The following is a 24,040-nucleotide window of genomic DNA, read 5'->3' as shown; positions in this document are numbered from 1 at the left end:
AATTCATGTTTTTGCACATTACTGATAATATATCTAGTATGTAGTAACATTTATATCTGACTCTGTGTGATAAGTTGTTTGTTTTTTCATGTGTTTTTTTGTAGCCCAGAGATACCAACCACATCTGGAAAATGCACATGGTGAAGGGTCAGGAGGGCCTTGGCATAAAGATCACAGGGGGGCGTGGCTCCAAGCGTTCCCCTCATGGCATCATCATTACACATATAGAGGAGGGAGGCGCCATTTACAGGTGAAGTTAGGAAGGAAAAATGTATAAAATACATGGTTTAGTTTATATTTGTTGACCTCTCTCCAACCCCCTTCTGTGTGTGTGTGTGTGTCTGTTTTACAGGGATGGGCGTCTTCATGCTGGTGATGAGTTACTGATGATTAATAATCAGTCTTTGGTGGGTCTTACTCATCAGGAGGCTGTTGATATCCTCCGCTCTGCTACAGGTCTGGTCCAGTTGGTGGTTGCCAGTAGGGTAAGTGCACAAACACAGACACTGGAGGCATGAGTGAGTTTGAACAGAAAGTGAGCCATTTATTGAGGCTAGAACCATAACATAATTAAAAGGCAAAACGTGAAACTGAGACTAAAGTAACTAATTAATTCTTCAATCTTAAATATGATCAACCTATCTCTAATAATCAGCTATGTGCCACAGGCCTTCAAGCTGGCTGTAGTTAAACCTTTACTCAAAAAGCATCTCTAGACCCAGCAGTCTTAGCTAATTATAGGCCAATCTCCAACCTTCCTTTCATATCAAACATCCTTGAAAGAGTAGTTGTCAAACAGCTAACAGATCATCTGCAGAGGTTTATTTGAAGAGTTTCAGTCAGGTTTCAGAGCTCATCACAGCACAGAAACAGCTTTAGTGAAGGTTACAAATGATCTTCTTATGGCCTCTGACAGTGGACTCATCTCTGTGCTTGTCCTGCTAGACCTCAGTGCAGCGTTCGATACTGTCGACCATAATATCCTATTAGAGCGATTAGAACACAGACATCACACGGGGATACAAGTCAGAGAACGGTTGCATTACAGAAAAAAACACTGAAATATACACTACAATGGGAAAGTACAAGAGGAAAAAAAAGAGACCTCTGCTCATGCTGGGCTATAGAGGACAGCGTGAGAACAGGAAACAAAAAAACTCCTCTGCACAGAAAGCACATAAATGTCCACAGCACAACATTATAGAGCACGTGACCAGCAACAGGGTTGGGTAAGGGATAAGGAGTAATCCCAGGCAACACAGCAGCCATCCTGCCACTGCACGGGCACAGACCCGCCTCGTGTTCCCAGGAGGCTACAAGCATCGAAGGCATTGGAAGGGGAGGGGGGATGAGTGAGTGCTTATCAGTGTATATGTATGTGTGTGCGTGTCCATAGTTCAGCTGAGACAGTGTCCTTCGCCCTGCCAGGCTAAGTAAACAGTCTTCCAGCCAACCCAGGTGGCCTTGTAGGGAATGGGAAGAACAGACTAAACACAGTCGTTATCAGGGTGGTGTTGTTCGGCTCCGGCCTTGAGCCCACAGCTGGCGCCGAAGGGGTAGCCGCATTATGATGGTAATTTTTCTTTTGCAAACAACTCGGGAGAATTTCAAGCTGTTTTTAACACTCCGACACTGATCTCTCAATCTCCCGTTAATAGCTGCGAGTTTCTCCATGGTGTTATTTACCTTCAATTCCATGGTCTTTTCAGTCTTTCGCTCACATAGCAGATTCTGAGACCTCACGACCGCAGCCAACTGATCCGCGATGTAATCCAGCTTCCGCCCAGAGATGTTGTTCCGAGTGGATTCTTCCCTGATGTAATCCAACATACGCTCAGAGGTGTTATTCTGAGTATTCACTGCGGCTGTAAGCGCCTCCAAGCTCTTAACCATGCTGCATTCAGTGAGCCCTTTCTGAGAAGCCGCACCTCGTCCCATCGTTTCAATCCCAGCGGGCAGCCTTGTGGGGGTTTGAACAGCTGGTTCCGCTTTCTTAATTCTCCAATAAATCAGGGCCAAGCCAGCTCCGATCAGCAAGAACCCTGTTATCATGGTTCCAAATAGGTAGATATCTTCAGCGTCCTCGATCGACAGTCCCGCCAGGCACACGATCCTCCATTTCTGGAGGAAATCAGCCATCCTACGTGCTGTTTGTTTGTACTTATGTACTAGCTTAGGCAGTCCTTGCCAAAGTGGGTTAAAATGTCTTGATACATGCTCAATCATCCAGGTAAGGAAATCCGAAAGGGAAAAGGAAATTTCGGGGTCCCAGATTTAAGCCCTGTGGGAGTGTCCCCCCCCAAGAGGGACATGGACCCCCTAATGATCCTGAAGAAGCTTCTCAGATGTGAGAGGTGAAACGTCTTCAAGCAACTTAAAGAAGTCCAGATGCTTTTCTTTGCAAGCTCCTTAAACTAGTATGACAGTAGTAGGCTGCATTTTTGAAGGCTTTGTAAAAAATAAGGTTTGCATGTACACATCCATTGTTGTCCTTGCAGGAGGATTCAGATGTAGGCTTTGATCCTTTTCCATCCGCCAGTCTGCCAGACCTTGTCAGCACCTGCAGCTCCACTTCATCCCTGTCCCAGGCTGCTCACACCAAGACTTCCAACAGTAGCACCAGTCTGCACAAGTCCTACATGGTACAAACAGATAATATGTAAAGTGAGACAAATCGTTTTTTGACCTCTTGCTGAATTTGAAAGTTTGCTCACTTAGAATAAAAAGTTTTATGGTAGTTTTATTTTCACTGTGAGGGAGAATATCAACCAACATCCAGGAAGACACGATTTGAAACTTATAAATGAATTTGAATGTCACTGAGTCAGTTAGTAGTGACTCCAGTAGTCAATGCTACCAGAGTCAAATGTTACAGCAGCTCATGAGTGAATGAACAGGATATAATTTCTCCCAACACTTGTATGTAGGGTCAGGGCTTTCACCTCAGCACGCAGGCAGTTCTACTGAGTCGTGCTAATGACCTGCTAATTGTATTCAGGTGTGTTGCAGCAGATGGAAACGTTTCAGAACAGCGGCCCTCGAGGACTGGAGTTTGACAGCTGTGGTTTAGAGAGGTTCTTTCGACAGCACATGTCCAAGATACACGATCATAATTATAATATTTCTGTCTGAGTCAAAATTGAACTGAATTAAATCAGGACCCTGAGAATCAGAAGTGAAACCCCAAATATAACAGTAAACTTAAACACTGCTGCAAAAAAGATGAAATTAGTGTCGCAGAAAAATCATTAATCTGGTGATTTAGCACGCAGCGAGTGCGCTCGGTGCTGCTTTTAATATCTGTGGTGACGGCTGCACTTTACAGTGTTAAAGCTTTGAACTGAAGTGTTAGAGCGTCGAGTGTTACTGTCCCACAGTCTAATAACAGAAACACAGAAATAGCTTTAGTTTTTTGGCAGATCAGTAAAATGTATTTTACTGTCTGAACAAATATTTGTTGTGTGTTCCTTGGTAGGTGCCAAAGGAGTGTCAGATGTTCATAGCTGCTTACAAAGAGCGTGTGCGTGTCCTTGCAGGTTGATAGCCTGGAGAAATTGGAAGAGCAAAGTCAGGAGGAAACAGCCCAAAGATCCTGCTGCGGCCCCACAGCCACGAAGCTGTGCAGCCGACCCCAGGGTTAGTGTTTCACAGAAACACACTGCTCAGTAACAACAACAACAACAACAAGATTTTAAATGTTTCTCTCGACCTAGGAGGGAGCACTCGCCTGGAATCAGTGGGTGAGGATGATGAGCTGTTTGTGGCTAATGGGACGAGCTCCTTTGAAATGGTGGAGAAGCCCGGCCGACGTAAACACTCCCTGCCTCAACAGCTGGACCCGTCTGGAGTGAGACAGGTCAGTCAGTGTCGCAGGTTCTTTCTCCCAGTGTTAGATGAAAAATGGCATGAGCGCTTACCTGAGAAAAATAAATCAGAATGATAGCCTCTTAATGTTGTGTAGCTAGATATACATTAACATAGACCTGTAACGTGTAACAGGAAAAAAGGTATTTTCCTAACGTGTGAAAATGCAAATTATGTCAGAGACTGAGTGAAAGGTCTCATCACTATGTAAATAACTGTTTGGAAATTTATTTGTCAGACTTTGTTTTGCTTCATTCAATTTCCAGGAATATCAGATCATTAAGAAATCAGCTCGCTCCCTGAGCACTGTTCAAGTGGAATCTCCATGGCGACTGGCCCAGCCATCCATTATCTCCAGTATAGTATTAATGAAAGGTCAGGGCAAGGTAAGTGCACTCATTTGGCATGTGTACATGAATAAAGCTTTGAGCCTCTGAAAAGACCCATCTCTCTGCTGTTAATGTGTCCTTACATGATTTGTTAGCATCTGCTTGTGCTGTCTTTCTTCTTAATGATGTAAGTAATGAAAGGGCTCCCACAGTTGGCACAGCCGAAGCAGAGCGGACAGAGACGGATAGATGCAGCATAGACGAACAACAATAATGTTATAAAAGACAGATGAAGAAAATATGTAGACTATACAAAGTAGAACACACACACACAAACATATATATTTATTAATTCCCCTCTCGCGCCTGCGGGCGGTCTATCCTTCAAGCTCGGCCCTCTACCAGAGGCCTGGGAGCGTCCTGCTGTGCAGTATCTTTGCCTGTTTGAATGTTTGACGTGTTGGCCAGTTTGGCCAGTTTGGCCAGTTTGGCTTGTCCATGATGGTTGCTTCTCCTCTCTCTCAGGTACAGCTTCAGGGTGCTGGAGTTGGTGTGAAGCCCTCCATGCATAGTAAAGACCTTCCTTGTCTAGATGCCAGTGGTTTCTGTCTCCTCCTTTAGCCAGCTTATTATCCCAGCAGGTTATAATAGTAGATGCTGTTCGCCTCTATCTGGTTCTTACCATTCAGTGGACTCCTCGGGACTTGCCTTACTTTATATAAGTATAAGTATTTGGTGATTGCAGCTTTCTTAGTGACCTCTTCGTGGCCTCTTCGGTTTTCCTACTTACCTGTAGGGTCCCCAGGTACTTGTAGCTGCCCTCGATGTATGCAATGTTGATCCTCTCAGTTCTGACTACCTTCCCTCTCTTTGATATCATCTGACTACACTTCTCCAGTCCGAATGACATCCCGATGTCATTGCTGTATATCCTGGTGGTGTGGATCAGTGAATCGATGTCTCGTTCACTCCTGGCATACAGCTTGATGTCATCCATGTACAGGAGGTGGCTGACAGCTGCTGCGTTCCGTAGTCAGTATCTGTAGACAGTTTTGTTGATGATCTCACTGAGGGGGGTCAGGCCTATGCAGAACAGCAGTGGGGACAGAGCATCTCCTTGGTAGCTCCCGCACTTAGTGGTGAAATATGAGCTTGAAGTTGGCCTCTAGTGTTGTGCGCCACATCCCCATTGAGTTCCTGATGAAGGCTCTTAGGGTCCTGTTGATCTTGTATAGTTCTCAGCATTCCAGGATCCATGTGTGGGGCATTGAGTTACTGGCTCTCTTGTAGTCAGTCCAGGTAGTGCACGGGTTGGTCAGTCTGGTCTTACAGTCCCAGGCGACTGTTCTGTCTATCAGTAGCTGGTGTGTCACCCTTCTCTTTCATATGAGTGCTGCCAGACAACTTCAACCAGCAGGCGTGAACCATGTCAGGGCCTGGAGCTGTGCAACTCTTCATACTGGAGGCCCGTTCTTGGATGGACCACTGTGATGGTCACTGGATCTTGTTCAGGGAGGTTTGATCTGCTCTTAGATCCAGTGGCCACTGAGCATTGCTGTTATGGGTTGCATCCTTCTCCTGTCTGCTCTGGCTCCAGTTCATGTGAGGCTGTTCTCATATTGTAACTCTCTGGTGTACCTCTTCAAGCTGCTGTCTAAGGCTGTGAGCATTTACTTGGCAGTTTTCAAGGCCTCGGGTATGGACAGCCTGCTGTACTTCTTAGGCGTCGCTTTCTTTATCACACCTTTCTGCAGCTCTGATAATTGGCTAACTTCATTCTAGATTAGCTCGAGTCTCCTTCTCCATGGAGGGCACTGCTCCTTGCTGCTGTTCGTCTTAAAGCCAAACATCTTTGTGATCCCTGCTGCTGTGCTGTAGATCAGCTTGTTGGCTTCCCTGATGATCCCAGTAAGGACTGCCTGTAATGTTGCATTCACTTCTTCTTGTAGACCTTCAGAGGGGACTTCACGTAGTCTTGGTAGTCAGAAACCTGGACCCTCCCTGACTGTGGTCTAGTTTTCCAGCTTCACCAGGTCAGCTTCTCTTGCACTCAATGCACCTCTCATGGGCTTGGTACCCAATACAGGTGACAGTGATGACATCTCCCCCTGACCTGAAGCCCTGGTTCCCCTTTGCTGTAGCACTTGTGTTGTACCTCATTAGTTGGGATTAGCAGTTCCTTCTATGGAAGGCTGGAACACGGAGCTACTCTTTGTTTCACCGTCAGTCTGGATGTTGGGTATCAAAGACTCCAGAGGTCCCGCATCCTTTCATGTAACCCTTTCGCTGCGTAGTAACCCAGTTCCCAACAGTTTTAGTTTTTCTTCTCTTAGCTGCAGAGTACTGTCTCAGGATTTAAAAGCATTAAATATAAAAACATTATATTTATTGCTGAAGTTTATCAATTAAAACAAAGACATCAGACACTAATTAAAAACTTTAAACCCTCCTATTCTCCTGCAGAGAGGTCTGAGGGATTTTCTATGTGTTGACCTCTAATCTGCACAAGTTACCGTGGTGATTTATCCCAATAAGAAGTAAATCAGCTTCTTCTTAGAGAAGACCCAGGGTTAACCCTGAGGTTACCAGGATAAACCAGATAGTACAGGGTCCTGTTCCAAATGTAGGAAACTCAGATTTACTGTTCCAGAAAGAGACCTGAACTCTGAGTCAGTTACCAGTGTAACTGAAACCTTAACCTGCTCTCTGGCAGATTTTCATCAACAAACGATGGATGTGTTTCTGACTCGGAGCAAACTGGTTTGTGGAAGTTTATGCACAGGATAAAATCACAATTAGATATTAGTTTGCTGCTTTGTGTACTTAACATGAGCACTTTGACGGTGATTCAGTCATCAGTATAGGACGGAAACAGCGATTAGGTCATTGATTTATAATCAGCTCAGAATAAAATCTTCAGTGTCCATCTTTCTAAAGCTGTGGGTGGTGATGCAGCTCCTCCCGGCACTGCAAACATGTACATAACAAATGTCTCAGTCTCAGAGCTAGCTCAAATAGCTTTTGCGCCCAGGGTCCGTTTGTCCTCAAACATATAATATGTCTTTAGTCTGATCTAATACCTGAATTAATCTAAGACAGTGGGGTAAAAGTAACATTTCTGTGTCTTTTATTAGTTGCTCCCAGGTTCTTAAACTTAGATTTTCCTGCAGTTATTATTATTGTTGTTGTTTTTTGTTTGCTTTCACATCTTTATGAAACATAAAGATGATATTTGAAAAACTTAAATAATTATTTAGGTTTTTATCTTTTATTTCTTGTTTCTAATTAGTGAGCTAATTTCCTCTCAGATGTGGAGGTGCATCTACTTGTCTGCAGTTGTTGCCTTTGAAATGTGATTGAAATCTTATTGAAAGCGTAGAAACACTGTCCATACATTACTCTGCATTCATTCATGTTACAGCATTGTTAGATCACGGTGAGTGTCCTTATTTTATTTAAATTTCTGTTTTTCAAGTCATTTTAGTGACAAGCAAAGTAGTTCTCACTCAGTGACACCGTAAGCTAACAGCTAATAAGCTAACAGCTGACTGAGTTCACCATGGTAACTGAGGCAGACTGCTAAGATGTTAAACTGTAGACAGTGTGTTTAGTCTGACATACATACAGTTTGTTTTTACTGCAGTGCTCTCCGTTGTATATGGAGATAACAGTGTCTAATCTTTTACATTTAAGATGAAGGAGCTAAAGAAAAAATCTGAACTAATGAAAAAAGCTCAGTAATTGTTAGGGAAGTGACATGAGCTGGTTAAAGCAAAGAGAAAGTGGTTTGATCATGTAGAGAAATGGCTGAAATTTATTGGAGGAATATCTTGCTGCTCATTCAGAGCAAATGCTGAGTTCTTCTCTTTCTGAAACAATGTCGCAGTGTTTTTGTTCAGGGAAATATTAAGCAGCCTTTTGAAAGCTAGAATTCTTGTTTTGGACTTGTTATCAGCCTCTTGGAAAAATGTCAAACAGACTACTACTAGAACCCTACAGAGTCCAGACGAGGTGTTTTCTGTTTTTTTTTTTTTTTATTTCATTTTCTTATTTATGTTAAGTAATAGCTGGACTACAAAACATTTCTGATTTGAGTATCAATGTTAACCAAGAAGGTACTGATCAAAATATTGAAGTTCTGATAAACTTCAACATTATTTTTTTAACGATGATTTATTGATTTTTTTGGAACAATACAAACAGCAACAAATCAGCACAGCCAAATAGAAATAATAAGAAGAGAAGAACTAAACAAATACAGGTACATGAGTTATAGATGTACATGTCTGGCTCAGAATATGTACAGCATTCCACATTTCAAGTCAAGGGAAAGAAAAAAGAAAGAAAAAGGGGAGAGAAAAAAAGTGAATAAAGACATTAATTATTGTGTTTAAAAACAAAATGTGATCCCCTTTATGTAATAGCACAGCAAGGTCACGAGGTAGGTGATCAAGCAAAGGCCGCCATATCCTACAGAATGCATCAATTCAATTCAATTCAATTCAGTTTTATTTATATAGCGCCAAATCACAACAAAAGTCGCCTCAAGGCGCTTCATAGATACAGAGAAAAACCCAACAATCATATGACCCCCTATGAGCAGCACTTTGGCGACAGTGGGAAGGAAAAACTCCCTTTTAACAGGAAGAAACCTCCAGCAGAACCAGGCTCAGGGAGGGGCGGGGCCATTTGCTGTGATTGGTTGGGGTGAGAGAAGGAAGACAGGATAAAGACATGCTGTGGAAGAGAGACAGAGATTATTAACAGATATGATTCAATGCAGAGAGGTCTGTTAATACATAGTGAGTGAGAAAGGTGACTGGAAAGGAAAAACTCAATGCCAGAGGTGTGGACTCGAGTCACATGACTTGGACTCGAGTCAGACTCGAGTCATTAATTTTATGACTTTAGACTTGACTTGAAAAAATGTTCTAAGACTTGTGACTTGACTTGGACTTTTACACCAATGACCTGGGACTTGAATTGGACTTGAACCGGTTTACTTGAAAAGACTTGATATTTTACCCCAAATATAAAATTTAACATGCATATTATATAGAGATTGAAAATGTGACGTCATTCACGGGTAGAACCGCAAAGGATTCTGGGAACTCGTGGCAAGAGGTACTAGCGCACACAGACTTTCAATTGAAATCAGTTATACAGCGATAAAAAGAAACACAAAAATAGCAAGAAGCTGTTGTATCATTAACTGCAATAGCCGGTCACATGACAGCCACGGGAAGCCGACGGGTAAAGAGATCGGTTGTTATCGGATTACGTCGTTGAAGAGAAATTGTTCGAGCCATGTTTCCGAAGTAACAAAGAGGCGACTGGATTGCAGCCATTCTAAGATCAAATATAACGTCCCAGAACACTCCAGCTCACAGGTTAGTCTGCTCCAAGCATTTACACGAAGGTCAGTCTGCTGTTGTAGTTAATGCGTCATTTTTCTTAACATAATTGGTGATATAGGTTACAAGCAAGTCTGGCACTGAACAGAAATTGTCGCGCTATGCTCCTTTGTTTATTGTGCATAAATAGTGAATTGTCCTGACACAATATTGCGTTTCGCTTCTGTTATTATGATACATTGACAAAAACATATACTTTTATTCACAGGATAAAACAGGTTTGTATCACTAATTGTCCAGTACGATTACAGCATACAGTATTATTGTCACTGCTACATTTCTGTGATGCTACCAGAAATTATTTCTACTACTAATTAATTACCGTTGAGCTCAAAGGTCCTATTAATAAACGGTTAAGGAATGTGTATTTATGACGACGATTTGTGAGACTGGTAAACTTATGATACGTACGATGGTCTTTCGTTCTACACGGTGCATTTCAAGGTCCTGCACCCATCCGTCGGTAAACTGTACCTGGGCTTGTTGCAGTGACCGGAAGTTACTAAACTTCATGAGTGTATGCACTCACTCCAAGAACCGTATGATTATAAATATGCATATAAATATGCTACGATGAGATAGCTGACTTCATCTAACTAGCAAATGTTGTCCAGGCTACGTTGGTGATGCAGTTTTTTTTAATGTGTATGATATTTTTGTCATGCGATTTTAAAGCCGGTCCTACAACCGCATCCAAGAATAACATGCAGCTTATCTCAGAACTGTCGGTGAAAATTATTCTTGGAGCTAGGTTTAATTGAGCTGCATTTTAAAGAGGTGCAATTTCACAATTTGTGTATATTTTCTAAGTTCACTATTTTGTCATGTGTTGAGAAAAACACAGATTTTAAAATTACATGGTCTAATATTTACATTTAGCATATAACTGCAACATGCTTTTTTTCGTTTTTTTGAATGAAAGGACTTGAAATTCAAAGTTTCAGACTTGTGACTTGACTCGGACTTTTACACCAGTGACTTGAGACTCGACTCTGACTTGCCTGACATTACTTGAGACTTGATTTGAGACTTGAGGATAAAGACTTGAGACTTACTTGAGACTTGCAAAACAATGACTTGGTCCCACCTCTGCTCAATGCATCATGGGAATCCCCCGGCAGCCTACGTCTATTGCAGCATAACTAAGGGAGGATTCAGGGTCACCTGGTCCAGCCCTAACTATATGCTTTAGCATATTGTTTATTTTAGCATCACTTTAGCATCACAATTTATGATGGCACTAAGGCGCTCCATTGGCAGCACCTTGAACGTTTCTCTGTACCATTGTGTAACAGTGAGGCGCCGTCTCTGAATCCATTGAAACAGTACACATCGCCTCGCTAAATGTAAAAGTTTACCTAACGAAAGCATCTGCACAGAAGACACAGAGAGCCCTTCTATAGACAGACCCAGAATGAACAGCACAGGGTTCAGTGGGATCGTCTGCTGAAAGATTGAGCGAAGCTCTATAGCAATGTTTTTCCAAAATCTAAAGGACATTGCCATATGCAATGGTAGTAAGTCCCCACATCCGTATTGCACTTTACACAAAGAGGAGAAATCTGAGGATGAATTTTATTTAGAAACTCTGGCGTACGCTGCAGTCTGTGTACGAATCTGTAACGGCTTTCCTGGAGTCGGTTACAGGAAAACAATTTCTTGGCAGATCTAAAAGGTTTGGACCATGCTTCTGCACTAAGCTGAACTTCGAGCAGTCATCAAATATACTAATGCCAATACCTGGAGGGAAAGCTTTATTCCTAATTAGAGGCTGCAGTGCACTAGAGAAACCTCTTCTTCCCATGTGGGCAGCAATATCATGCCAAACCTTAAATGTAGGCATCAAAATAAAATGATTTCTGACACCAAGAGGAAGGTCAGCCAGACCAATAGATAAAAGACAGAGGCGAAAGAGGGTCACAGCACCAAGTATCTACTGGTGGCTCGCCTTGGTATAGAAAGGAACCACCCTGAGATTATTTGTGCGTGGCAAGCCCAGTAATAATATAGAAGGGTATGAAGCGCCTGCCCCCCTCATCTGTAGGCAGTTGTAAAATCTGTATCTTTTGTCTAGATTTCTTCCCATGCCATATACATTTAGGAAGATATCCCTCAATCTCTGAGAATGTTTTTCTGTTGATCCTGAGAGGCAACATTTATATGGGATATAATATTCTGGGTAAAACATTCATTCTGATTAAACGGGGGGGTCAAACAAAATTCTACTTTTAAGTTCATCAGTTTAAAAAAAACTTCAGGCAGTCGGTGACCTCAGGTGTTTTAAGTTCTGCTGACTTCTCCAGGTTTACAGTGTAACAGTTAGCTGGATGAAGCTTTAGATGCTGAGCATTGATCATGTGTCGTGTCACAGATCGCTCACGTTGAATGAAGAAAGGCTGTCACGGTTACAGCTTGGAGAAACTGAACTGCGCTAACAACTAAAGTGAGTTTTTAAGTGCAGCTGGAGAACGTGTCAGCATTTTGAAAGCTGATAACAGATCAGCTTTCAGAAACACTAGAAACTGTAAGTGCCAGTCCATTTCTTTACTTGTCATGTTAACAATCCATTCAAATTTGACTGACATCCACCAAGGTCTTGAAGGTTCATCATTTATTGGTTGAAAACTGACAGAAACCTTGTACCCCAGGAACTGTGTACTGTCAGACTGTCATTAGCAGTCGTTTAAAACTACGTGTTATAGCTGTACGATATACATTCTGCTGCCTTTGTTGGTATTGGCAACATTTAGGACATGATACTGGCATATGGGGACTGTAAATATCACATTCTAATATCATTTCACATTTAAACTCTGACCTCACGTTTACATTTTACATCTGCTGTTCTTTACGTTGATGCCAAAATGTGTTATTTTTACTACAAATCTCCTAAAGTACAAACAAAGGACACAAAAATACAGTTCCAGCCTGTGTCATGGTCCTGGGTCTGTGACCCATGTTTCTAGGTTTCCTATGTTCTCATTTAGCATTGTTTAGTTTCCTCATTCTTCCTGCTTTAATCATTTGTATTTCTGGTTGTGAGTTCTTGTTCATTTAGTCTGTTGCTGTTTGTGCCTCCCAATTCAATTCAATTTCTTTATTGTCCCACATGGAGAAATTAGTTTAGCAGCAGGAGGATAACAATAAACAGAACAATACTATAAAATAATAATAACAATAATAATGATAGAAAGTTCAAGGACAATTATTTGCCATTAAGGAGACAAGACGCAGTAGGGATAAAAGAGACCTGGAGTCCTCACAGGTACTCTATAACGGCGGCCGGAAGGCAACAACTCAAACTCACTGTGAAGTGGATGGTTCACACAATTAATAATAGAATGAGCCTTTCTAAGCACATTTCTATTGTAAATGGCCAAAAGTTCATCTTGCCAGCGCCCTGAAATTTCGCTAGCAGTTTTTACCAGAAGTCCCAACCGATTCTTGTTCTTCACCGTCAGGTTACCAAACCAGGCAGCGATACAAAAGGACATCACAGATTCGATAAAACTTCTATAAAACAAGGACAATATCTGAGATGAGACATTAAAAGATCTTATTTTCCTTAAAAAGAACAGTCTTTGAACTTTTTTAGTAGTGGCATCAGCATGAGATTCAAAACACAGTTTATGGTCAAGTACCACACCTAGATATTTATAACTCTCAACGATCCCAACATCGGCAGTTTTAATGATAGTGGGTGATGAGCTATAAGAGGACTTCCTAAAATCAATAATCATGTCATTAGTTTTTTCCCTGTGTCTATCATGTCTATCATGTATGTTTAGTTCTGTCTCTGTTCCCCGTGTTCATCCTGTTTTACTTTGAAAGTCTAACGTCCTGTGTTTAGTGTATTGCTTCCTGCCCGTCTCCCTCCCAGTGGTGTTCCCTGTGTGTTTCAACTTCCCTTGTTGGCCCTCTTTGTATTTAAGCCCTTTGTGGTTCTCTGGTTGTTGCTGGATTGTCTGATTCTTACACATCTCTTGTCTATGCCCCCAGAGCACTCAAAGCACATTGTACAACATGCCACATTCACCCATTCACACAAGCATTTTCTTCGATGCTTTTCAGTGCTTCCTAGCTAACAGTCACACACATTCACACTCCCATGGATGCATCGGAGAGCAACTTGGGGTTAGTGTCTTCTTTTTGCTGTCCTCTTGGACCGAGAGGCTATCATTGTCCAAGAGGACAGGCATGCACATGCAAATCCAGACCATCTTAGACTGCAGCAGGCTTGCAAAAGTACATTTACCTTAGAGACACTGTTGTACCAATTCATATGAGGCAGGGCTGGTGAAACTGATCTAGTAGCTTGACGCGTCTACAGTAGAGTCACACCCATACCCACACCTCGTCTCGGAACAGAGGACGCCATCATCTACCTGCTCAATCGTGTCTACACCCATCTGGACCAGCCGGCGAGCACTGTGAGGGTCATGTTTTTTGACTTTTCCAGTGCTTTCAACACCATCAGGCCGACCCTCCTGGGTGATAAGTTAGCAGCGATGCAGGTGGATGCTTCTCTGGTGTCCTGGATTGTTGATTACCTGACAGGAAGACCACAATATGTACGTCTCCCACAGTGTGTGTCTGACAAGGTGATCAGCAACACAGGGGCACCACAGGGGACTGTCCTCTCCCCCTTCCTCTTCACCCTCTACACCACAGACTTCAGCCACTGCACAGAGACCTCCATCTTCAGAAGTTTCCTGATGACTCTGCGGTGGTTGGATGCATCAGCAGGGATGATGAGACAGAGTCCCGGGCTGTGGTCGACTCCTTTGTCACGTGGTGTGAGCAGAATCATCTGCAGCTCAACGTGGCAAAGACCAAGGAACTGATCGTGGACTTCAGGAAGACCAGGAAACACTTGACCCCTGTTTCAATCCAGGGGGTCAGTGTTGACATTGTGGAGGACTATAAATACCTTGGAGTACACATTGACAATAAACTGGACTGGGCTAAAAACACCACAGCACTTTACAGGAAGGGCCAGAGTCGTCTCTATTTTTTGAGGCGACTGAGGTCCTTCAACATCTGCCAGAAAATGCTGAGGATTTTCTATGAGTCTGTTGTGGCCAGTGCGATCTTCTATGCTGTTGCATGCTGGGGGAGCAGGCTGAGGGTCGCAGATGCCAACAGACTTAATAAACTGATCCGTAAGGCCAGCAATGTTGTGGGGATGGAGCTGGACTCCCTCAAGGTGGTGTCGGAGAGGCGGATGCTGTCCAAGATAAAGACAATGTTGGATAACACCTCCCACCCACTCCATGACATGTTGGTCAGTCACAGGAGCTCGTTCAGTGAGAGACTGAGATTACCGAAAAGCACCACTGAACGACACAGGAAATCATTCCTGCCTGTGGCCATCTCCCTGTACAACGCATCCACTTAACACACTGTTTGCTGCTACAACTACACATGTTTCTTTTCCAACTATTTATTTATGAGTGACTTATGTATGTATGTATGTATATATATGTATATATTGTACTATTCTTAGTTAGCGTATTGTCTGTCTTGTCTTAATGTTGGTTTAAAATGGAGCACTGTAACAAAAAATAATTTCCCCCAGGGATCAATAAAGTATTCTGATTCTGATTCTGATTCTGATACAACAGTGCTGTCAGGCCTACTGCTCTCTGTTTGGTGGACTTCACTTTCAACCCTTCTGTTCCGTACTCGCTTGTGGAGTTGTGAAGTCTTCCTGTGGCTGGACAGCAGGTGGCAGGGTTTAGCCCGCAGCCAAAACCATAAGCAGTGCTTTGTCACAAAGGCCCTTTGCAGTATGTGGCTGCAGGATCTTCTGACTGTGTTTACTTCCATAAGCTTTTCAAAGTAAACCCACATTGTGCAGTCGACTGTCATCCTGTAGTAGAGACTGACCTCTGACCTGTGTTACATCATTGTTATCAACTGAAACATTTTACATTCACACTTTACTTTGTTAATGATGTTTTCACTGCAACTTTCAATATATCTGGTAGGAACTTCTACCGACCTTGATATCTATGTAAGGAGAAAAGAAACCTATGCATGGCGATACATCTAAATGTGCGCTGTCATGTGTCACTACTAAAAGCTGTGATGATAACACTGAACCCTTGGTTCCTGCTGTTCTGCCTGACTCCAACTCCCACAGGGCCTTGGGTTCAGTATTGTTGGTGGGCAGGACTCAGCACGTGGTCAGATGGGCATCTTTGTCAGGACAATATTCCCCCACGGTGCTGCGGCAGCTGATGGACGGCTGAAGGAGGGTATTACTTCCTGTTCATTCTGTGTTACTGACTTGGAAGGAAAAGCTTGACAGCACCTGGCAGAGATCATTACCTACTAACGGTGATTTTATGCCTCCCCACACAGGAGACGAGATTCTGGAGGTGAACGGAGAGTCTCTGCAAGGACTCACACACCAACAGGCCATCCAAATCTTCAAGGTTGGCTTTCAGCGTTTATATTTCATCAACAATGTAAAGAATGTTAAATTTGAACTGTTGTCTCCTCCTGATGGTGGTGAGAGTAATTACACCAATGCCACTGACGTCTGTATCCAGCTGCTGACATTATGCTGTAATCTGCTTGAACTATTGCAGTTTTTGTAGATTGCTTCTGTACACAGTTATCGTGGTGTACAACTTCAAAATGACTAGATACCCGAGTGTTACTGTGGGATACTGTGAGCGAAAGCAGAAGCGAAGCGACTGTGAGTAGAGCAGGTGAACAATGACGTTCAAACCCCGTCCCAAATGTCCTCTGCCCTGTCGCTGTGACTTTAACTCGCTCACATTTGTTAAAAGTGCAGGAGTCATTGACAAAGAACACTATTATAAAAAACCTCCTCTGCATTTTCCCAAACTTTACAACAAAGTTTAAATGAGGGATTTTTGCTTTTTCTTATTTTAGTGCATGTTGTTAGGCTGCTGTGCTTCATTTGCATGACATTGTCCCTTAATGATAATAAGGAGCCCCTCTCTCTGCCTGTCTGTAAAACCTGTCTGTAGTGAATCTCATTGATGTGTTTTGTCCTCTTATAAAGTTACAAACAAAAGATTTGTCTGATTTTTAGATTATCGTTAAAACCCCATTTTTAAAAGTATGTAATGTGTTACTAAAACGGTTGATTTTTGACATTTGCAGACTTTGTGACATGGTGTTGTATTTATAAAAGAGTGTAGCTGTTCTGTAGTTGATGGAATGAGCTGACAGGTCAGAACAGGCCCGTCTTCAGCACAGAGCTGCGTTCGTGAAACTCTGACATCACAATATTACACCTTTTATTTGGGGGTCACTGTGAGAGCATACACTGTCCTCTGTGAAAGAAATTGTTGTTCAGCAGAACAACAAAAGTGAATATCAAGTAGGAAAATCCTAAATTTATGGAATTCCCCTTGTAGTCTTGACATTTCTTTGGCTGTTTCCTGTTGTCAGGATGCACCTTTGTTAGTTTGTTTTCTCAGTCCTGGTCCACATTTCCAAAGACATCATCCCAGCACAGCTGATAAGTTCCACACTCACGCACATGCTTCTGTTAACGCTGGTCTAATAAACTTTAGCTGGCAACGTTAAAACTGAGTGTGACAAAACATTTGTTTGGACAGAAATGATTTAAAATGATTTAAAAACTCTCAAAGAGCACCTGGAACACCTTCATAAAGCCTCAAAAGCACTTTAAAATAAAAATTAGTTGAAAGTCTGGCCTCATATGCTAGTATCCTAACAAATTTCCCACGTGTGGGACTAATAAAGGTTATCTTATCTTATCTTATAAAGAAATGATGGGTCGGCCAAGACCTCTGCATAACTTACAGTTTTTTCTGATTGCTTAAGCACATGTTATGTAACTATTGGCTAATTTAGCAAAACTCTACACACAAATAAAACAACCTGTCACCCAATCATCAAAACATTGTAGTTCTCTTGCAAAAGCAAACACAGCTAGATTAACTCTTCACACCTTTGTAAAAATGGTGTTTCCGTATCAAACAGTACACACAAGCCATCATCTACTAAGCACACAATGCGCCAACTGCACACCGATGGTATGAATACAAAACACATCTGGCGTTTGCCTTCCCTGTGCACAAGGTAGGCTATGTCAGTTTGAGCTCATACTTCTGTCATAGATCCGTAAGCATGGAGGGATCCAAACTTCAAGTACTGCTGTTTATTCACACACATCAAAACAAACACAAGTGTTTATTTCCAAGTATAGGATTATTTGCAATCGCCATAATGACTATATGGGTTACGTGGTCTGCAGTGAACATGCTTCCTCTGCCCCCTCCTCGTCTTCCTCTTGCTCCTCCTTGTCCTTGTCGTCCTCTTCATCCTACTTCTTCACCTCCACGTCCTCTTCCTCGGCCTCCTCTACTTCTCACTCTTTCTGCTCCCTCCATTGTACTCCGCACACACAGCTTACCTGGATTATAGTGCTTAGGCTGATTGCAAAGTGAACGAATTATCTAAGAAAGTTTTCACATGTGAAAGTGTGCCAGACAGTTGGCAAATTAGTGTTAATGATAGCCATACATGTGTATACTTTTGCTAGGAGTGTGTTGGAAATTTGGAAATTGAGTGTTGTGCAGTGAATTGTGCCTACAGTCTTGCAAAGTGTGTGTTACAAAATTGCAAACTGAGTGCAAAGCAGTTTTTGTGCTTTTAGTTTTGCACACTCAGTGAGTGGTTTTGCTATACGTCTGACTAGTTTTAGAAATTGTGCTACAGGATTCACAGTTAGTGTTTAGGCATTCGGTAAAAACTGTAAGAGTTCAAGGAAATCTAAAGAATAAATGTTAAGTTGCAGCCCAACAGAAAAACTGAATGGCGTGCTCATAAATCAGTGAACAGGTACCAACCCAGCAAACAGCAAACCAATGAGAAATGAAATTCCACCAGTCTCAGAAATAACATCTTAAACATGTTAACATCGTAATATTCAAGGTGTCTGTAAATTTTTATCCATCTATATACAGTTTTTATATTTTTAGGTTTACCAACGAAAGCCATCAAAAGAAGGTGAAATTCATTCAATTCAGTTTTACGTAAATCAAAACAGTGACCTCAGTGTGCTTCGTATTATAAAATATAGACTCTACAATAATACTGAGAAAATTACCAATAGCCAACAATCCAAGTCAAAAAGAAGAAAGTGCCATCAACCCAGTGTAAGGGGTGTGTTTTTACACCCCAAGGGAAGGAGGGGGGACTCCCAACGGGGGAGTGAGTGGCATGGGTGAGTGAGGGGGGGGCAAGGAGGGGACAAGGGACATCGAGGGGGGGGGGGGGTGAGTGAGGGACACACAGGGAGAGAGGGGGAGGAGCAATGTTCCCTCTAAGCTGCGCGCATGCGCAATTGCGCACTGCTGGCAGGTCTCTGCGCACAAAAAAGAAAACTAACCTGAACTGAAATTAACATTAAAACTTTAACAATCCTGTTCTGCATGTTAGTCAGTGACTGGCTGCTCCCGTATGGGATCAGAACGATGCCACCTTATCCCACAGTCCAGCCAATGATGCGATTCACATTCGTATATACGCAGCTGATCAACGTGGTTGACAGGCTGTGACAGCGTCCTTATGTGCCGACACCGGTGTTTTAGCAAAGCGGCTGATGTGGAGTGAAGCCACGTTAATGACAACGTGGACAACCATTGGAGATGTGAGCAGGACAGACAGAACAACTGACGGACAAAGTGTGGACTTTATACCAGTTTTTAAATTGTGTTGATCGGCCACGTAAAACCAGAGTTATGATAAAAATATCTGCAATGTTTGATTTTCTTCCTGAATACTGTCGTTGTTTATATTTACTGCAGGTAAAAACGGCGTTTTATAAGGAAAACGCTCGAAAGCATCTGAGCAAAAACAAAACCAAAACTCCCAGCCTTTCCTATTGGTCGAAAAATGTACCATGTGGACCAATCAAAACATGGCATTTAGTTGTTAAGAAACGGGGGGAAGTTTTAGAAGTGACGGCGTGTTTGAGATGTGAGAGATTTGCGACGTTTAGTGCAAATCTTGTGTAGTTAGTGTGTAGTTAGTGTGTAGTGTAGTCAATAGTTTTGTGTGTGTCAGAACAATGAGGCGACTGCTGAGTGTTACAGGTGTTACAGCAGTGACACATCTGCTGCTGTCAGGCCTGCAGGTATCAGGCTGTTGTTCTCCTTCATCTCATAGTGGACAGAAATTATTTTTTGGAGCGGCACAAATAATTTGTGTGGCATCAGATTTGATGCAGAACAGCTGATTGTTCTGTAAATAGTTTGAAATGTTTGTTTAAAAAATGCCTTGGCTGCATTTTTAGGTAAACAGCTGCAAAAAACTTTGTTGTTTGCATTACTCAGTTACTTTTTTGAAGAAGTAACTATATAATTAATTGCCCAACATTGGTCATTATTTACTGTATTTTGCAGACAGAGAGTTACAGACTCTCTCCCAGACCACAGACTCATAATACAAGTCAGAGCAAAAAAAAATAAAAAAGAAAGTTGTGTTTTCAAAATTGGAGTTCAAGTTATTTTTCCTTCCAATAGTGTTAACATGCTACACAGGTCATGAACAAGATTTTTTACATTTTCATTGTAAGTGGGCTAAAGCAGTTAATTAAAAGTCGTCTAACATAAATGTAAATGCTGTAATTTGATTATTTTAATAAACATGTAACTTGGATGATTGGATGCTGGCGTGACCACAGTGCACACGTCTGCTGTTGCTCACAGTGGTCCAAGGGGACGCTCAGGGAGTTTGTGTGTTCGCTCAGACACATGAAAAATTAGAGGGAACATTGGGGAGGAGGGCAGCAAATGGAGGGACATGGGTGAGGGGTCGGGGGTGGGGGGGGGACATATCAGATTATTGATTTGACCACTTCTAAAGTATCCTTAAGTTCTCTGATTGGTTTTCAGCCTACAGACGGCCGTCTGGCAGCTGCATCCAGTTGAGCTTTGTATTCAAATTCATAGTGAAAAGCTATAAAATACAATTCAGCACTGTTAACTTTTGATATTATGTCTGCTGCATTTGTCATGAAATAATAACGGAGCAGGCCTCGCCTGATATTAAACCACTTATTAGTCAGCTGTCAAACAACTAAACAGTTAAAGCTTAAAGGAGACAGTGTGAACCTTTCAGTGTTGTGTCAGCATTTTCTGAAATGTGTCTGACAAAAGCTAAAAGCTGATTAATATGTCAGTCATCTCTTAAACGCTGATGTATTGTTTCGGTGCTGTAGGTTTAAACCTTTGCATTGCTTGCTGACAGTTCTGTTTGTCTTTCACTAAATGACACAAATGTCACATAAATGTATTGTAAGTTTTGGATGTGTTGTTTCATATTTTGTCCCCATCATGTTGACATTGACACTGACGAGGACAGCTGAAGGGCGAGACCATAGACTGAATTTCTGGTGCTGACGTCCGCAAACAGAAAACACTCAGCACAGTCACTAAAGACGTTTTTATTTCCACTTTCATCTTCATTAACAGCAACTTAAGAAAGGCGTTGTAACGCTGACCATTAGAACACGGCTGCGCAGCCCCAGCCTGACACCATGTCCCACCCCCACCCTCCTCAGCCGTTCCACTTCACCCAACTCTCATACCAGTGGAAGTACACCAGTCCCATCAGGCTTCAACGAAGCTGATGAACGCAGAGGCCCTGGCCCAGGTCCGAAGGACTGCATTGTCATGGAAGTTACACTTAATAAAGGTGAGCTGGTGTGACTGAACCCAGGAACCAGTTCAGGTGTCACTGGATGATTTTCTTATTACCACTGAGATGGTGTGTCTCTGTGTGTGTGTCTGTGTGTGTGTCTGTGTGTGTGTGTGTGTGTCTCTGTGTGTGTCTGCGTGTCTGTGTGTGTGTCTGTGTGTGTGTCTGTGTGTGTGTGTGTGTGTGTCTGTGTGTGTGTGTGCGTCTCTGCGTGTGTCTGCGTGTGTGTCTGTGTGTGTGTGTCTGTGCGTGTGTCTGTGTGTCTCTGTGTGTGTCTGTGTGTGTGTGTGTCTCTGTGTGTGTGTCTGTGTGTGTGTCTCTGTGTGTGTGTGTGCGTCTCTGTGTGTGTCTGCGTGTCTGTGTGTGTGTCTGTGTGTGTGTCTGTGTGTGTGTGTGTGTGTGTCTGTGTGTGTGTGTGCGTCTCTGCGTGTGTCTGCGTGTGTGTCTGTGTGTGTGTGTCTGTGCGTGTGTCTGTGTGTCTCTGTGTGTGTCTGTGTGTGTGTCTGTGTGTGTGTGTGTGTGTCTGTGTGTGTGTGTGCGTCTCTGCGTGTGTCTGTGTGCGTGTCTGTGTGTGTGTGTGCGTCTCTGCGTGTGTCTGCGTGTGTGTGTCTGTGCGTGTCTCCGTGTGTCTGTGTGTATCTGTGTGTGTGTGTCTGTGCGTCTCTGCGTGTGTCTGCGTGTCTCTGCGTGTGTCTGTGTGTGTGTCTGTGTGTGTGTCTGTGTGTGTGTGTGCGTCTCTGTGTGTGTCTGTGTGTCTCTGTGTGTGTCTGCGTATGTGTGTGTGCGTCTCTGCGTGTGTCTGCGTGTGTGTCTGTGTGTGTCTGTGCGTGTGTCTGTGCGTGTGTCTGTGTGTGTGTCCATGTGTGTGTGTCTGTGTGTGTGCGTGTCTGTGTGTGTCTCTGCGTGTGTCTGTGTGTATCTGTGTGTGTGTGTGTCTGTTTGTCTGTGTGTGTGTCCATGTGTGTGTGTCTGTGTGTATCTGTGCGTGTCTGTGTGTGTGTCTGTGTGTATCCGTGCGTGTCTGTGTGTGTGTCTGTGTGTCTGTGCGTGTCTGTGTGTGTATCTGTGCGTGTCTGTGTGTGTGTGTGTCTGTGCGTGTGTGTGTGTGTCTGTTTGTCTGTGTGTGTGTCTGTGTGTATCTGTGCGTGTCTGTGTGTGTGTGTATCTGTGCGTGTCTGTGTGTGTGTGTGTCTGTGCGTGTGTCTGTGTGTCTGTGCGTGTCTGTGTGTGTATCTGTGCGTGTCTGTGTGTGTGTGTGTCTGTGTGTGTGTCTGTGTGTCTGTGCGTGTCTGTGTGTGTATCTGTGCGTGTCTGTGTGTGTGTGTGTCTGTGCGTGTGTGTGTGTGTCTGTTTGTCTGTGTGTGTGTCTGTGTGTATCTGTGCGTGTCTGTGTGTGTATCTGTGCGTGTCTGTTTGTGTATCTGTGTGTGTCTGTGTGTGTGTCTGTGTGTGTGTGTGTGTGTGTGTGTGTGTGTGTGTCTGTTTGTCTGTGTGTGTGTCCATGTGTGTGTGTCTGTGTGTATCTGTGCGTGTCTGTGTGTATCTGTGCGTGTCTGTGCGTGTCTGTGTGTGTCTGTGTGTGTCTGTGTGTGTCTGTGTGTATCTGTGCGTGTCTTGTGTGTGTGTCTGTGTGTATCTGTGCGTGTCTGTGTGTGTGTCTGTGTGTGTGTGTGTCTGTGCGTGTCGTGGCCAGCTGTAGCAGCAAGCACAGCTGTGTGAAAGTACCAAAGCATTGATTTACACTGAACAAAAATATAAACGCAACACCTTTGTTTTTGCTCCCATTCCCCATGGGATGGACGTAGAGACCTAAAATTCATTCCAGATACACAATATAACCATCCCTCCCAAACAGTGGTCACAAATCAGTCCAAATGTGTGGTAGTGGGCACATCTGCTATATTGAGATAATCCATCCCACCTCACAGGTGTGCCACATCAGGATGCTGATCTGACATCATGAGTAGTGCACAGGTGTACCTCAGACTGCCCACAACAAAAGGCCACCCTGGAATGTGCAGTTTTTTGCGCTATTGGGGGTCTGGGGACCCAGAACCGGTCAGTATCTGGTGTGACCACCATTTGCCTCATGCAGTGCAACACATCGTCGCATGGAGTCTATCAGATTGTCAATTGTGGCCTGTGGAATGTTGGTCCACTCCACTTCAATGGCTGTGCGAGGTTGTTGGATATTCGTGGGAACTGGTACACGCTGTCGTATACGCCGGTCAAGCACATCCCGAACATGCTCAATGGGTGACATGTCCGGTGAGTATGCTGGCCATGCAAGAACTGGGACATTCTCAGCTGCCATCTGCCCTGAACAATGTGAACCATGATTCATCCGTGAAGCGCACACCTCTCCAACGTGCCAGACGCCATCGAATGTGAGCATTTGCCCACACAAGTCTGTTACGGCGACGAGCTGGAGTCAGGTCAAGACCCCGATGAGGACGACGGGCATGCAGTTGAGCGTCCCTGAGACGGTTTCTGACAGTTTGTGCAGAAATTGTTTGGTTGTGCAAACCAATTGTTCCAGCAGCTGTCTGGGTGGCTGGTCTCAGACGATCTTGGAGGTGAACCTGCTGGATGTGGAGGTCCTGGGCTGGTGTGGTTGCACGAGGTCTGCGGTTGTGAGGCCGGTTGGATGTGCTGCCATGTTCTCTGAAACGCCTGTGGAGACGGCTTATGGTTGAGAAATGAACATTCAATGCACGGGCG

The 24,040-nt window shown here is 43.4% G+C and overlaps 1 protein-coding gene across 1 annotated transcript in view; it reads left to right on the top strand.

Annotated features, from left to right (window-relative positions):
* The window catches only part of pdzd2 (PDZ domain containing 2), a 100,398-nt gene that overhangs the window by 52,140 nt on the left and 24,218 nt on the right, over window positions 1-24,040 (top strand). The window contains exons 6-14 of the mRNA XM_086313120.1: window positions 105-250; window positions 353-485; window positions 2,499-2,642; window positions 3,537-3,636; window positions 3,714-3,856; window positions 4,131-4,250; window positions 15,753-15,867; window positions 15,974-16,047; window positions 21,094-21,316. Of these exons, the coding sequence (XP_086169246.1) occupies window positions 105-250; window positions 353-485; window positions 2,499-2,642; window positions 3,537-3,636; window positions 3,714-3,856; window positions 4,131-4,250; window positions 15,753-15,867; window positions 15,974-16,047; window positions 21,094-21,316 (1,198 nt within the window). The remainder of the gene's footprint in view (window positions 1-104; window positions 251-352; window positions 486-2,498; window positions 2,643-3,536; window positions 3,637-3,713; window positions 3,857-4,130; window positions 4,251-15,752; window positions 15,868-15,973; window positions 16,048-21,093; window positions 21,317-24,040) is intronic.

This window comes from Aulonocara sp. 'chitande type north' Nkhata Bay, linkage group LG12, assembly GCF_057382095.1.
Source record: "Aulonocara sp. 'chitande type north' Nkhata Bay isolate Kocher_YH1m ecotype deep benthic linkage group LG12, A_spYH_male_GT1.1, whole genome shotgun sequence".
Taxonomy (NCBI): Eukaryota; Metazoa; Chordata; class Actinopteri; order Cichliformes; family Cichlidae; genus Aulonocara; species Aulonocara sp. 'chitande type north' Nkhata Bay.
The sequence above is the reverse complement of the archived record's forward strand: the minus strand, read 5'-3'. Positions and strand labels throughout refer to the sequence as shown.